Source organism: Strix uralensis, chromosome Z (genome assembly GCF_047716275.1).
Source record: "Strix uralensis isolate ZFMK-TIS-50842 chromosome Z, bStrUra1, whole genome shotgun sequence".
Lineage (NCBI taxonomy): Eukaryota > Metazoa > Chordata > Aves > Strigiformes > Strigidae > Strix > Strix uralensis.
The window spans coordinates 27,679,891-27,695,248 of record NC_134012.1 but is presented as its reverse complement, the minus strand read 5'-3'; the positions used below and the strand labels follow the sequence as shown (position 1 = coordinate 27,695,248).

Here is a 15,358-nt window from a genome sequence, read left to right as displayed (position 1 = left end):
ATATTCCCGGGCTTTACAAGGACTTTCCAAAGCGTGGGCATTTGCCGGAGCGACCGCCGCAGTGCCACAGATGCGCGGGCGCGGTTCGGTGGCAGCATCGGGTCCCGGGCACACGCGCCTGAACGTACACACGCGTTTCGATGCATGCAGACGGTTTTCTGTTGCGCAGAGGGGAGACAAATACCTTCGGATTAGCCGTGGATAAGGCTTTCCCAGTCTCAGACAACGAATTAATGCAACAACTGAAATCTCTATTTATTCTTTTGCTTCCAACATAAATTGTATAATTTATCATCTAAATATGGGGCCCCGCAGACTTCTGCATGCCGTTTTGCTCCATCAACGAAAGGGAAACTTAGAATCAATTCATCAGGTCTCTTGTGGTTTGGAGAAAGGGCAAGTTTAATTATTTAGGTTGTAAAAAACCACATAACTTTCCCTCTGAATTCGGCTCAGAGATATAATTTCCGAAATTGGCTAGACATTGCGTTTTAAAAAATAAAATAAAATTTTAAATGTCTTCCGTACAGTCCAGTCCGTATTTTTTTCTACTTTCTGGGCACTCTGAGGCCTACCCGGTAGGTCTCTCCTCCGAGGCGCAGACTACAGCGGGAGCCCCGCCGCCCCTCGCCTCGGCAGCCCGCGGAATCGAAGCCCTGCACCGAAGACACACCTTCGTACAACGCGCATCTTTCGCGGGGTTCCCGCGGTGACTCCCGCCGAGCCGCCGCCGGGTGCCTCCTCACCCCCACGGGCGGGCTCGGCGCGGAGCTCCGCCGCGGGCGCGGAGGCTTCTGCCCCGCTGCGCGGCCGTGCCACCCGCGCTGCTGCAGCCGGGGTTCTGCCGCGGGGCTCCCCGCGCCCCCCGCGCCCCCAGCCCCGCAGCCTTAGCCTCTCCTCTTTCGGGCGGCGCCGGGAGCTGCGCGGGAGCCGGGCCGGGCGGCGGGGAGGGGGCCGGCGGGGTTGCGGAGCCGGCAGCCCGCAGCACCCCTCCGGGCTGGGACCGGCGGCAGGGCACGGCGCTCTTCTGCAAGAGAAAAACAGGAGCAAGGGGGTTACAGTTTTGGGGCTCGCCTGCAGGTCTCCGCCTCCCCCCAGATCGATGGACACCCATCTGCGCAGAGAGGCAGGGAGCACATTTACTACCGCAGCACGGATCCGAAGGCAGCTCGTCGTCGTCGGGAGTGCCGTTTTCCCGCACACGCGTACGCGCACACACTTATGCACCAGTCTTTCCTCCGCACCTCGGCCGTGCTTTGCGGCGCAGGAAGGGGAAGCGAGTGGAGAGCCCGCGGCGGCTGCTCGACGTGGCTCTGGCGGTGGGGATTGCGGGGGGGAAAGGACTTACGGAGAAGGGCGGAGGAGCCCTGCGGCCACCTGCGGCAGGTCACCAGGGGCGTGGGGGTGAGGGGCGGCAGAGGCGGAGGGCGAGCGGACACCTACCTGCTCGGGAGGCGCCCGGCGGCGGGCAGGCAGCGGCCGGTCCCCGGGTCCCGCCGGTGTGTGCGGCCCGGTGCCGCGCCGGAAGGGGAGCGGGGGAAACTTCGCTGCGGATGGGGGAGCCGCTGGTAACAAGCTGGAAAAGGAATCTGCCTTGGTTAGCGAGTCCCAGCGCAGGGAGCTTTTAGCCACGATCATAATTTCCATGATTTCTGTCAAATACAGTATTGTCAGAGACTACTGAAGTACTTACTGTAAGTAATGAGGGAAAGTATTACATACGGAGCGGAGCCTGCGGGCCGTGCCAAGGGACAATTAAACGAGATCCACTTTCCAACAGATCCCCCGCACAGGCCTCAGTGTCGGCGGGGGCGACCGTGCGCTCTGCCCTCGCCACCAGCGCTGAGAGAAAGGGAGCAGCTGCGAGCAGGTGAGGCCCCCGTCCCCGCTTTCACCCACCAGACTCAGGGACGGGGCTGGCCCTGGGTACCTGAAACCAGCCTGCAAGGACGGGGGCTGCACCAGCCGACTGATCCCCGCTGCCCCCAGGGGTGCCCCTCGCTGCGCCAGAAAAACGACCGGGAGCGAACGTATAGCCTGAGGGAGCTGCGGATGGGGAAGGTTTGGGAGGAGACCAACTTCAGGGCCGGGGAGCCGCGCACGGGGAGCCCCGCGGCTCGGCCGGACCCCCGGGCCGCGCCGACCACCGCGGCCCACGCCGGTGCCGGCAGAGCCGGCGCGGTGTCGCGCCCCTCCGCACAAGGCGGGGGGAGCGCTCCGGCGGGAAGGGCGCAGTGTGCGGACGTGCAAACTAATCAGCTTCGAAACGGGGAAGGGGAAACTTCTTTTATAGGGGATGTGGGAAGGGACCTAATGCAGTCCTGCTTAAGAGAAACGTTATACAAGATGCTTGAAAATAAATAATTATTAAAAAAAAACCTAATTAAAAATATATAAATCACCCAACAGAAACAAAGAAATATGTGGAGGGAAACGTTTCTGGATAGAGACACTGTGTGTGGCATAAAAAACTATTGAATACATAAGGGCTTCATTAAATTCCCAATAGATAACATTTGGCTAAATCTATCCCTAGATTAAAACTCTGCATAATAGCACCATAAACTAAAAAGTTTCTTTTTGTGTGGTCCTTCTGGAGGAACTGATTGAAACATTAGCCCCCTCGTAGATCCATCCCCTCCCAATTCAGCTTCAGTAATTCGTCTCTCAGCCCTACAGGGATATGATGAGAAAAGGAGACGGGTTAATGAATCCACACTTTGTAGCTGGGAGGAGGAGAAGGAGGCGACACCATCCTGTTTGCCCTACCAGCTTGTTTATTAGGGCCCAGCCTGTTTCGGAGGAATTGTTCGTCCGGGCTCCGTCCCTGCGAGAACTACTAGTCCCCTCTGTTCGCCTTGAAAGCCGGGGGGGCACTGCGGGCCATTTGCATGCGAATGGGGCTCTGGGGCCCGGCGGTGCTGCGGAGCCCATCAAAGGGCTGCGGGGCCGGCGCCTTTTTTGGTGGCACCTGCTCCGGGGCAGCGGTGCGGGGAACCGGGACCGTCGGGCCGGACTCGGCGAAGACAGGCGAAGCGGTCTTCCCCCCGCACCACAAACCCCCTTCCTCGCCCCCTTTCCTCAGCGCTTAAAAAAAACCCACCAGAGCTACGCCACTTGCAGCAATGTGCTCCTGCCAGCTCCCCTATCAACTCCCAGGTGAAGGCCCTGTCCGCACGGGATACAGACGACCAGCACAAAGCGTGGAAGGAACAAGCGGCCGAGCAGTTTCCTGGCCATACACCTCTGAGAAGGGTTTTCCTCTGGAGAGACCCGAGGGAAGGGCGGCGGGCACGCTCTGACCCCCTGGGCCGGCCTCCGCGCAGGGCAGGTCGCCGGGTTCCCCCGGGTTTGCAGCGGGGAAGCCGAGAGAAACAAATACGGTCTCGTCGGAACCTGCCCTTCCCATCTCAGCTGCAGGGAGACGGCGCAAGTCCCCACACGGCTTCTCGCCCCGGGTCGGTGCTCTGGCAGCCCGAAGCCGGACGGACCGCAAGCGGCATCGCCCCCCGGGGAGCCCGGTACCGCCGCGAGCGCCACTACAGCCGCCTGCCCCCTCGCAAATCCTTTCCCTGCGTGGTTTTAGCCGCACCTCCGAGGGGCGCCTAAGCCGAGCTCTGTACCCTGTGCTGGACCAGCGCAGCGGCCCGGCGCATCCCCCCGGCCGGGCCCGGGGAAAGCAAGATAATCGGTCCCCCGTGGAAAGGATGCGCTCTCCCCGAAGGGTACGTGCCTCTGGGATCTTCTGCCTTTAGTTATATAGAAATGAAAGGGGACTCCACTTCCTTGTCCTCTAAGGGACCCGGGACACCCAAAGAGGCCCTCCAGCTGCAGACTGCAAATGGAGCCCGGCAGAGATCTTAAGTCCAGTCTTTCATCTTATTGAAAACTATCAATTTAACCCTGCATTGCTACAAACAAAACAGAAAAGCATCACTTTTCTATCCACGAGAATACTTAAAACCAAGGCGACGAGGTACTTCTATAAGTAAAAGCGTGTAACCACACAACCTTCCCCTCCTCACTCCAAAAAAGCACTGAAAGTATCCCTCCTTTTTTTTTTTTCCTTCTCTTTTTTACGAAGATTCACATAATTTTTCCATGAATCTACTAAATTGTTATAAATACAGTCGTACTTGAAAAGACCCTCCCTGATTTGAAAAACGCGTGTTCCTTAGTTCACAACACGCAACCTCACACCCACTTTATAACTTGCGAGTCTTTTTTCATGCCTAAACTCCGGATATTTGAGGCGGCCTTTTTGGTTAAAAAAAACCAATTTTAGTCTATGAAATACATATCTATCGACCTTATGCGGGTTAAAAAGAGGGTTCAAAAGAGAAGCTGCTTTCACGGTTTGTTTCGTACACTTACATATCCATACTTCAACAGCTCGTGCACTTAATCAGCTCTTCACACGAGGGTATTCCAATGTTCATTTTATATTATATGTATTGAAAAGTAGAAACACATGTCCTTATTATCGTCATAGAAACATAAGTGTCTAGGATAAATCTCTCTGAAGTTCAGTACGTGCCCCTTATTAGTAGCATTTTCCTTTGGGCCTCTTGGAAACCAAACTGCGATGCTGTTGTGATTTAGAACACATCCAAAAGTATAAAAATAGTTTTAAACCGGCTTTTTAATCAATGCCCTGATTGGTGCCTTACAGAACTGGACTTTACTCCCGCGAGAGAGACCTATTTCTATTCCCTCTTTAGTCCTTGCTCTTTTTTTTTTTTTTTTTTTTTTTCTTTTGGTCTTTCATTCTCTGCTAGGGTTAACAATGGTTTGACTGCAAAGACCATATTCTGATCTTCTTCTTCGCGGTCAAATCCAGACATAATAAATTTCAAGCTGTAAAATTCCTTGGCTATTGGGCTATTAATCCCGAAGAAAAATATATCAATGTCCCAAGAAGGGAGAAGTATTAAGGAGGGAAGAATCCGAAGCCAATTGTTTGGCTGGGCTACTTTGGTCTTTGGGTTTGTTTTTGGCTTTGCTTCTTTTTTTTGAAAATTAAAAATTTTATTTTTGAAAATGTGTAAAAATTTTACATTAAAATGGTACAATAATACTTGCCAGTAATTTTTAACAATATTCCTTGTAAAGAATACGCATAAAGTACAAAATAAAAAACTCCGTAAGTCTATTATAATACAAAACACAGGTTAAAATAAGAAATTATAATCTTGACTTTCTTCTGTGTAAACATGTTAATCTTTTCTTTTATAAAAGTACATAAGACAAGTGTACTAAAATGAAGAAGTATTGCTTTGCTGTCCTCCCTCAAGCCTTTTTGTTTTCCTGTACATTACTGTTTTCAAGCTCCTAGACCTGAGAATCTCTGAACTTTAACAGTTTAGAGACGTTATTTATCACCTTTTTCCTCTCTTTTTTTTTTTTTTTTTTTTTTTTTCTTTCTAAGGAGTAACGAGTAACTTTCCGATAGCGTGACTGCCTGCCCGTGCAGCATCTAGACCCGGCTTTGCACAAACGCAGGTCCCGGGCGACCCGCCGGCTGCGGCGGACGCCCCCCGAGCCCACCGCGCAATCCCCACGCAAAGCTCACAGTCATTCGGGCAGCGTCCGCCGGGCATCCGAGCGGCGGAAAAGCAGATACCCCAGATCCTACCTTCGGAAAGACTCCCAAACCCTTAACAGTTAGAGATCCGGGCCGCGAAGCCGGGGGCGGCGGGCAGGGCGGCGGCGGGGGGCAGGCCGCCCCCGGCGCTCCCCAGCGAGCGGACCAGCCCCGGCGCCGCGGCCGACTGAGAGGCGCAGCTGCTGCCCGCGCCGGGGCCGGGGCCGGGGCCGGGGCCGGGGCCGGGGCCGGGCCCTCCCCCGATGATGCTCTCGATGGAGAAGGGCGAGCGGGCCAGCGCTGCGCCGCTGCCGGGCTTGGCAGCGTGCAGCGAGGCCGCCAGCGCCGGGCCCAGCGGGTGCGCGTAGCCGAAGGGCGTCCGTGCCAGCTCCGCCGCCGGCAGCAAGGGGCCCGGCGGCGCGGCGGCGGCGGCGGCGGCGGCGGGGGGCAGCGCCGCACCGGGGGCGCTGCCGGGGGCGGCGGGGGGCTGGCGGGGCGGCGGCGAGGGGTGGTGGAAGGCGAAGAGGGCGGAGTGGGGGTGGTAGGGCTGGAGCTGGAGGCCGTAGCCGCAGCCGTAGGGTCCGTAGGCGCAGGGCGGCTGCTGCGGGGGCTGGGGTGGGGGCTGCGGGAGGAAGGCGGCGGGGTCCACGGCGCGCAGCAGCAGCTCGGGCGCCGGGAGCTGCTGCCGCTTGAAACGCTTTCGGCGGCGCAGGAAGCTCCCGTTGTCGAACATGTCGGCGGACTCGGGGTCCAGCGTCCAGTAGTTGCCCTTGCCCGGGTTGCCGGGCTCCCGGGGGATCTTGACGAAGCAGTCGTTGAGGGAGAGGTTGTGGCGGATGCTGTTCTGCCAGGCGGGGAACTTCTCCCGGTAGTAGGGGAAGCGCCCGCTGATGAACTCGCAGATCTCGCTCAGCGTCAGCCGCTTCTTGGGGCTCTGCAGGATGGCCATGGTGATGAGGGCGATGTAGGAGTACGGCGGTTTCACCAGGCTGTTCTTGCCGCCGCCGCCCACCCCGCTGCTGCCGCTGCCGCTGCCGCCGCCGCCCGCCCCGCCGCCTCCCGCCACCGCCTTCTGCGGGCCGCCCCGCGAGGGGGACCGAGAGCCGCCGGCACCGTCCCCGCCGCCCGCTCCGCCGCCGCCCCCGCCGCCGCCTCCGCCGCGCACGGGCGACCGCGGCAGCAGGGCGTCGTCGTGGAGGTCGCCCACATCCTCTTCGTCCTCTTCGTCCTCTTCCTCCTCCTCCTCGTCCTCGGCGTAGGAGCGGCGGCGGCGGCGGCGGGGCTGCGGCTCCTCGTCGTCCTCCTCGTCGTCCTCCTCGCCCACAACATCGATGTCGGTCTCCTCAGCCAGCGCCGACGCCTCGGACATCTCCGAGCTCAGGGTCATGGCGCGGCGGCGGGGCAGCGCATCGGTGGCGGCCGGCGCGACGCGGCGGGCGGGCGGGCGCCCGCCCCGCCGCCGCCAGGCCCCCACGCCGCTCCGCGGAGAGCCGCCCCGCCGCCGCCGCCGCCGCGGGCAGGCGGGCCGCTCCGAGCTGCGCTGGTCCCCAGCGCCGCTGCCGCGCCGCGGGAGCGCTCCCGCCGCCCGCTCGGATGCGGCGGCTGATTTGGGGCTTGTTTCGGGGTATTTTTTGCTGCTTTTTGATTTCTCTCTGTCTCTTTTCCCCTCCCCTCCCCCCTTTTTTGGGTCTTTTCTTTGGGGGGGGGGGATAGGGGTTGGGGGGCGGGGGGGCTGTGCCGCCGCGCCTGCAAGTCAGTTCCCCCTTCTTTCTCCTCACCTCAGCCCCCAGACATTAATGGATGTGGGGCAGGAGGGAGCACGCCTAGTCCTGGGAGGAGGAGAGGGGAGGAGGCTGGCGAGGAGGGAGGGCGGAGGGGGCGGCTTGCCGGGCCTTAAGAAATACGGTGAAAAGGCTGGGGCCGAATCCCAGAGAGGGCGGCCTTCCTCCCCGCCTTATAGCGAGGGGGGCATCACATGGCTTCCAGCGTCAGAGCGCGGCGGGGCGAGCGGCAGCCCCGAGCGGCGCCGTGTCTACCCCCCACCCCCGCACGCCGCGGGGCGCCTCGCCGCCCCCCCGCCCCCCCCCCCCCCCCCCCCGCCAGGAGGGGCTCGGGGGGCCGCAGGGCGACCGGGGCCGTCTTTGGTGGAAAAGGGGGGAAATAAAGACAACACGCCCCCCAACACCCCCGGGGAAAAAAAAAAAAAAAGTGCAAGTCTGTCCCAAAGTGATGGAGCATCTTCCCAGGACCCACCCGGAGGGTGTCGGGAGCTCTGCGTCTTCCTGGGCTGCCCCCAGGAAGGGGGTCCTGCTTCCCGTGGGAAGGAGGGAAAAAAAAAACCACAAAAAACAGGCCGGAGAGGGAGGTGGTGAGTTAAAACTTCAGACTTTTGTCCACAGGATGGTTTAGAGACATCTCTCCCACCCGCCCTTCCCCCCTCCGGAGTTTATTTCATTTAAGAATGAAATCAAAGATCTCTCGATGTCGACCTCGCAAGCTCTCAAAGAACCGCCTCCAAAATACACGGCTAACCTCACAGTTTATTTGTGAGGCTATTGTTTTTAAAGGGAGAGAAGCAGCTCCCTCCATTATGGGAAACACTAACTGAGAATTAGCGTTACCTCCTTTGTATGCAACGGAAAACAATCCACCGGCCTTTAAAATGCGAATTCTGATCTAAGTGTAGGAGCAACACCCCCGAAAAAGAGACACAAAAGATTGCTTCCTAATTTAAGTCCCACCGTTCTCAGTTTCAGGTGATACATGCGAGGACAGCAGAAGAGCGGGGATCCCCTTTAAGCAAGGTCTGGCAGAGGAAAAAAAACACAACCAACCAACCAAACACACTTGGACATAAATGAAATAAATCTTTGTGGTCTTAAAAAGAAACACTTTGAAAATTCCCATCGCTCCCAGTTCTGGCAGGATAACCCATGATCAGGATCCGATTGAGATGGGAGGAGTAGGAGAGAGAGCATTCCGTGCTCCGGCAGAAATCGTCTTGAGAAGGGCGGACTGATGTCTAGCGTCCTTACTGCTCAAATCTCGCTTCTCAAACATCTCACACACACCATTTTCTCGAAATACGTTTTTGATATATTGTCCTAATCCAAAACTACAAGACACCCTGTTTCAAACCCAGTTCCATGGATTTACAACATAATCCTTTCTACTATTTCCAAATAATCCTATTTACATTTTGTTCACTGCTAAGGCGCCTACAGGAGAATACCACCAAAAGTTACAAAAGAGGGGACAAAAAAGAAGAAAAAAGAACCCCCAATCCCAGTGAATGTCTATTTTTTCCTGTAGAAAGATTGATAATGTCACTAGAGATTTACAGTTCACAGGACGTAAAATGCCTCTTTGAATTAGTTTTGGGGTCCTCGGGCAAGTTACTAAAAGGAAAGCAGAAAAAGGACTTTTCCTCTTCGAGAGGTTTCTCCTCATTACAAAGAGTTAGTATTTTTCCATCTTACTCCCTTTTGTTCCTTTTACTCTTGCTCTTCTCCTAGTACTTTCTGATTTGCCTGAACGTTTAAACCGATCTTACAAACAACAACCACCTCTTAAATAGGAAGAACGATGGAGTTTAAAAATTTTTTTTTTGAAGAAGCACTGTAGCAACAAACCGGGAGAGGCTACATCTGTCCGCGATCTCCTGCTAACACCCACGCAGGACGCACCGGTGTTTCACCGAGCGTGTGACACCGGCGGCTCTTCGGCAGCGCCGGGTTCCCGGGAGCACCGCGGCCCCGGCGTGCCGGGAGGGCCCCGGCGTGGAGCGAGGGTCCTCCTGGACGTGGCCGGCCGAAGTGGCCTGGGGGGGGGTGCTGGGGACCCCCCTGACAGGCTCGGGCAACACTGCAAGCCCTCGTCTGTCGCCGCGGGGGTGGGCAGGGGTGAGGACCTTGCTTTCTGGGGGGCAGCTGAGCCAGCCCCCAGTGCGGACAATTACGACCTGGTGTTACTGCAGCCCCTGGAGATCGCGACTCGTCCGTGCGCATCTTCCGCTCGCTCCCCTCACAGCCCGGCAGGTGCCTTCTCAGAAGGGCAAGAAAGGGAAGAAGGAAGGCCAGCAGCGGCGGCTCAGCCATGAGCGGCGTTTCCCCAGGTGGGACCCCGCCGCGCCAGGGGCCGCGGCGTTTGCCTGTCGCCCGCCCCGCCGCCGACCCCGCGCCGCTCCGCTCCCGGCGGTGCTCTGCGCGGACGGGGGATGCCACCTACTGGCAAGGAGCGCCGGGCGGAGGCGGGTCGGCCGGCTCCGGGACGCCGGGTGCCGGGACAGGATGCCCGGCGCGGCCTCCTGCCCAAAGCAGTCCTCGGGAAGGGCAGGGCAGGGCAGGACCACCCCGTCCGGGGACTGAGCGGCACCCCCAGACCCTGAAGAAAAGCGGCGTTCTGGGGACACCTGAGAAACCCCTCTCCATGGAAAGGCTGGAACTCCCCCGACCACCTTCCCACCCCTGCCCTGGGGCTCTGCCACCCCGCAGTTGGCAGCCGGGCTGCGCCCATTTTGGGCCACACACCCACCCTCAAAATGGCCACCCCGGTCCCGGGACCTCTGGAGCTGTCTTCCACGGTCTCCTGCTGGTTGTGTGATGTGATATAACATGCACCTAAAACCACAGTTTCACAGAAGCGAGATGTGAAACACAGGTACACAGGTAGGGTTTATTTTTCTATTGCTTGGGCTTATTAATATTCATTATAAATTTTAATTATATCTTATACACACAATTCCTGCATGCATATACAGAACACCCCACATTTTATCAGTGCAGGGCAAGCATGGGATGAAAGTGCTCTGGTAATCCAGACAAGCAGTTCTGGTGGCTCCTGCTCTTCATCCGAGCCCACGGCCCTCCCCCGGCAGCAAGGTTGGTCCCCTGGTGTCCACAGCTCCTGCAGGGCAGCAAGGACAGGAGCTTCCCCTCCAAGCCTCATCCCACAGATCCAAATCTGAGAAAGGGTTGGGTATTTTGGCAGCTCTCTGCTGGTGGAGTTGGCCATACTAGGGGCATCCTGGCTTGGATGGTGTGTCCAGGGACCCCCAGGCAGGAGCCAGACAAGACCATCACTTCCCATTGATGTCTCCCTTGTTCTGAGGGACAATGCTGTGGGACCCCCACAGCACCCAAGGCCACACACCCTTCTACAGCTGGGGAGACTGTGCCCAAGCAAGGCACCCAGAAGCCCATGCTGGGACAGGGGACAGATGAACCTACAGGCCTTCCATGGCCCTTTATTCAAAATCACCCTGGGCACCATTTAGGGCACTTTCAAGCAGCCACACTGGCATACTGGCTGAGGTGCTCTGAGTTTTCCAGAGCTGACCCTGACCATGCAGAAGGATGCCAGAGCCTTCATCACCACAGGTGCCTGGTGGTTGTGTGCACCCCTGGGTGATTTGACTGTTTGACTAGGTTTAGCCTGTGGAAAGTGAGGTAGAGTCTGGCCACCAGCTACACTTCCCTGGGCCTGCTGCACCTTGCAAGACTACAACACCAAAGGTTGCACGTCTTTTGGCATGGCCTCCTACATCTTCACACCCAGGTCTGAGTCTTACCTGGAGGACCAGAGTTTCTGTTATTGAAATAAAACCATTTCTTGAATAATTTACACTTTCTGGCACTGTTGTTCCTTGGGCCAAAGCTTGGACTGGATTCTGAGCTGCTTGTGACATGGAAAGAATAAATCCTCTGGCAATGACCTTGCAACAGGATAGTGGCGTTCATGACAGGGACCATGGCAGCGATAGCTGTCATCTCCATTGTCCAGTATCACAGTGATCACCATTTTACCTCCACTTTTTTGTGGGTTTATCCCCCTATTCCCTTGCTGTGTAGTTTTGGAGGAAGGTAACACTTCCCTTGAGCCTTCTGCAGAGGCTGAGATTACAAACAGTGTCTGTGTGACCAGGACAAAAAGCAATGTATTGGTGAGGGGGGGCAGTAGTCACCTGAAAAGCTGAAGAAAAATGTGGGACTTCCTGCCATGCCTACTGCTGAAGAAGTTTGTCACCCCTGGAGATGACCCTACCCCTTCCCCCCACCCCCCTGCATTGTCAAACTTATTTTTCTTCATAACCAAGTCCATGTTTGTTTTGTTTTGTTTTGTTTTGTTTTTTCCCCCCTTTCTTCTATAATCTGTTCTATAATTCTTGCAGGTCATTTACTGTGACAGGTAAAAGCCACTTCCTTTAAGGTCCTTTTGGGCCTTTAATTTCTATACAATGTGATTAAATGTTCTCAGGACCCTTCTGCACTTCTCGTCTAACAGAACACAAGGAGAAATTATACCAAGTTAGACCAAGACCCAACTAGCAGCATAAGCTGACTTCAACATCAGCCAATACCAGATGCTTAGGGAAGAATATAGGAACACGGTAAGTGTGTAAAATTTATTCCTAGCTGCCAGAAATCTAGTTTTCAGGGTTTTTTTTAAGTCAGAGATAACATTTGAATTAAATAGCCTATGACAGAATTTCTTCTGTGAATTTGGCCAGTCGCTTCTTGAAATCATGTACATTTACATCACTGAACATGTTCTGCGGTGAAGTCTTCCCCAGCTTTCACCACGCATGGTGTGAAGCGTCTCTTTTTGTTTGCTTTAAGCCAGTCACCTGTTCATTTAATCTGATGCACTTTCATTTGTGTACTAGAAGAGGCGAGTAAAAACTGTTGTTAACCACCCTCTCCCTGCAATTCACGACTTTGTAGATTTTATGACAATTTTTTTCATTGGTCAGCTCTTTTTTTCAGGCTGAGGAGTTCTGCTTCGGAATCACTGGATTAGCACAGAAGTAGTTCTGTACCCCTGACAATCCTTGCCATACTTTTCACCTTTTCTCATGTAATAAACCTCCAGAGCAGCATGAGATGCCTAAATTTGCTTTTCCAGTTTTAAGTTCAGTGTATTATTTCTACTCTTTTAAGCCAGTGTCTATTCTCAATGCTAGTGAAGGGATATCCGGTTTTCAAAATGGAGCACTGGCCATCAGAGCTGATACAGCAGGGTACTTGTCACATGAACAAATCATGTTTGTTTAGGTTACATTTGACTTCATGACTCCACTGACTATTGAAAACCTTTCTAACATTCTCCACGTAAGTCCTGATTTCTTCATTGTAGACAAGCTCTGGGAAACTAGGAGGGAGATCCCTTAATTAATGTCTCAGATATTTGAGATATTTCCCATTTAATTCTGTAGCAATGCAAGTAAGCCCAAAAGGAGAATGAACCCATGCAGTGAATATTGGCAGGTATGCTCTTCATTCACTTAGAAATCCTTAGGGATAAGCTGTACTGTGATCAAAGATAGAGAAGATTGATTTTTCCATCTAAAACAAAGGGGGTGCTGGGTTCCTGCCAGGGCTTGAGCGGAAATAACAGCTAGCTGCTGCAGGAGGAAGGCCCTCACCCAGTCCAGCCTCCTCACCTCTGGCCACCTGCACTCACTGCTTACCTCCTGCCAAGCACCAAGCTGGAGCATGAGCCCTAGAAAGCCAAAGGCAAAATCCAGAATGACTCACACCTTCACAGCTGACAAGACATTTGTCAAAGGTGGCACACTGACAGCTACATATCTAAAGCAGGGCAAATTTAGTCCTGATTCATCCTGGCCCAAATATGCCATCCTTGGGTGGAACTATGCTGATTTTGGGTTGACATTTCTGACTTGTAACGAACTGTCTTAGCAGGGTCAAAACACTTCTGTGACTGTGGCTTAAATGATCAAGTTCTCTTGAATTCTGTGTATAGAATGTCTACAGGTATAATCTGCTTGTTTAAGTCTCTGACATCTGTGCATAAATTTAGGGTGCCGTCTTTTTCACACACAGCCAGTGAGGAGTATGGTGACTTCTGACTTTTACCTATTCTCTAGTAAGCCTTTCTTACATGAAAGCCTTTCTCGGCGAGCCTTTACCTGTCCAGTTAACACGAACTCCCAAGTATTTGACAAAGCCTGTTTGAACCATGTTCAGTGAAGGCAGGGAATTCTTCACGTAGCAATTCTCCAGCTACTCTCTAGTCAGCCTCTGTGGGGTGTTATAAACAGAGGGAGGCATCCCACAGCTCATGAAAGGCTTGTGATGTGGCTTGAAGCCCAGGTATTTTGGGTTGCTGAGTTTAAGAGTTACAGGCATGGTGAGAAAAGGACACTGATGAGGAGCACTCTCTCTTCCTTGACACTGAAGTCTATTATGGATTACTTCATACAACTCACTGGCACATGGTACAACACTGTAATATATAAGATGAAAACAGCAATGCAATTAAGTTCAGTCTTCCTGGGCTCCAATTCAATGTTTATATATTTAGTTGCTCTTAAAAAGTTAAGATTTCTTCAGTGAGTCATGTCTGTACTATGGGAGATGGTTTCTTTTCCATTCGTATCTCTCACAACACTTTTTCTCCTGTACCTCATCATGCCGCTACTTTCCTCCATTAAATTACTAACATATATGCATATTTTTCCAAATAACTTAGCACTTTTCCTCTTATGTCCTGCAGCATCTACATTAGGAACGATGACACTATTATTGCCTGTGGTACCCTGCTGATGTGCCATACACTTCTGCTTTCTTGCGTGCTGAATATGGCATTCTTTTGAACTAACATTTCCTAATGATATTTTAAATATGAGGCAGATTTCCTTCACTGCCTGAAAATACACTGATTATGTGTTCTTTGTGGTCACTAGCAATCAGGACAAATATTACTTCACTTTAGCCTGATCACTTATGTTTATAACCTGTGATTTTTTTCCTGAATACGATACTAACTTAACACCTCTCCTCAGCGTACCCTGTTATTACACAGCACTGGCCATGTGTTTCAGGAGAGCTCTTCCACTGGCATTTGACAGCAAATGTCATCATTCTTCTGCCTTTAAACTTCCACATAATTTAGGGGACAATTTTCCCGAGTAACCAGTTTAATGATCTTTTTCCACTTCTATGCTGCTTCTGTGCTTTAGCAATGTATATTCTTTGATGTTTCTGAGATCCTAACTTACCCTTTTTCAGAACTGAAAAGATGTTTACTGAGCTCAGGCTCTGCTTCAGTGCTACAGGCTTTGGATCTGTTTCATTATTCAACAGAAGTTCTTAGCTACAACTAAATCCAGGTTTAGGTTTATGTTTCCCATATGTAATTACACAAAAAGGACTGGAGAAAACAAGCCAATACTATTCTAGCATTCTAAAATACTTTTTCTCTGATGCAAAGTTTGTTTTTTGAAGGTCTGCTGTTTGATCCAGGAAATGTAACCAAATCTTACAGAGTCCCTTGAACTGCAGTTCTTGAACTGCTTCAGTTGATTCCTGATACAACTCAGTGATGTGGTTTTCAGGATAATTTGTCTTTGAAATCTCACATGAGGGAACATGAGGTCATACATCCAGCCTAGCTAATCCTAGGCTGACAGCTGGGATGGCACTTTCTACAGCTTCTATCTTGGAATTATCTGTGACTCATTTTCACTTCAGTATTTCAGCCTATTAAAACATTTTGCATGTTTGGAAACATCAGTTGGCCTAGTAATTCTGAAATCTTTCTTACATATTGATGGCAGACTGTGATAAATCTGAAGCTGAAGTATTTATTGCTTTTACTTTCAACAGCATGCAGTGATTCAGGTTTTTTGGTTTTGGGTTTTGGTTTTTTTTTTTTTTTCATCTTGGCTCTATTCCCTTTTGTCGCAGGTACATTGCCAATTTCATCTTGCAATAAATTTATAAGCTTTCTTTTTAGTTCAGAAGAAACTCT

General features: G+C 53.0%; 1 protein-coding gene across 1 annotated transcript; it reads right to left on the bottom strand.

The window, feature by feature from the left end:
- Positions 1 to 1,538: 1,538 nt before the first annotated feature.
- Positions 1,539 to 7,012, bottom strand: FOXD1 (forkhead box D1). The gene is made up of 2 exons (XM_074855665.1): positions 5,636 to 7,012; positions 1,539 to 1,652 (listed from the first exon to the last, which is right to left on the bottom strand). Exon 1 carries the CDS (start codon positions 6,969 to 6,971, stop codon positions 5,658 to 5,660), a length of 1,314 nt encoding a protein of 437 aa, XP_074711766.1. The 5' UTR covers positions 6,972 to 7,012; the 3' UTR covers positions 1,539 to 1,652; positions 5,636 to 5,657.
- Positions 7,013 to 15,358: the final 8,346 nt, after the last annotated feature.

Excerpts from the sequence above, each read along its gene's own strand:
- FOXD1 (XM_074855665.1), bottom strand. The coding sequence starts at position 6,971 with ATGACCCTGAGCTCGGAGATGTCCGAGGCGTCGGCGCTGGCTGAGGAG.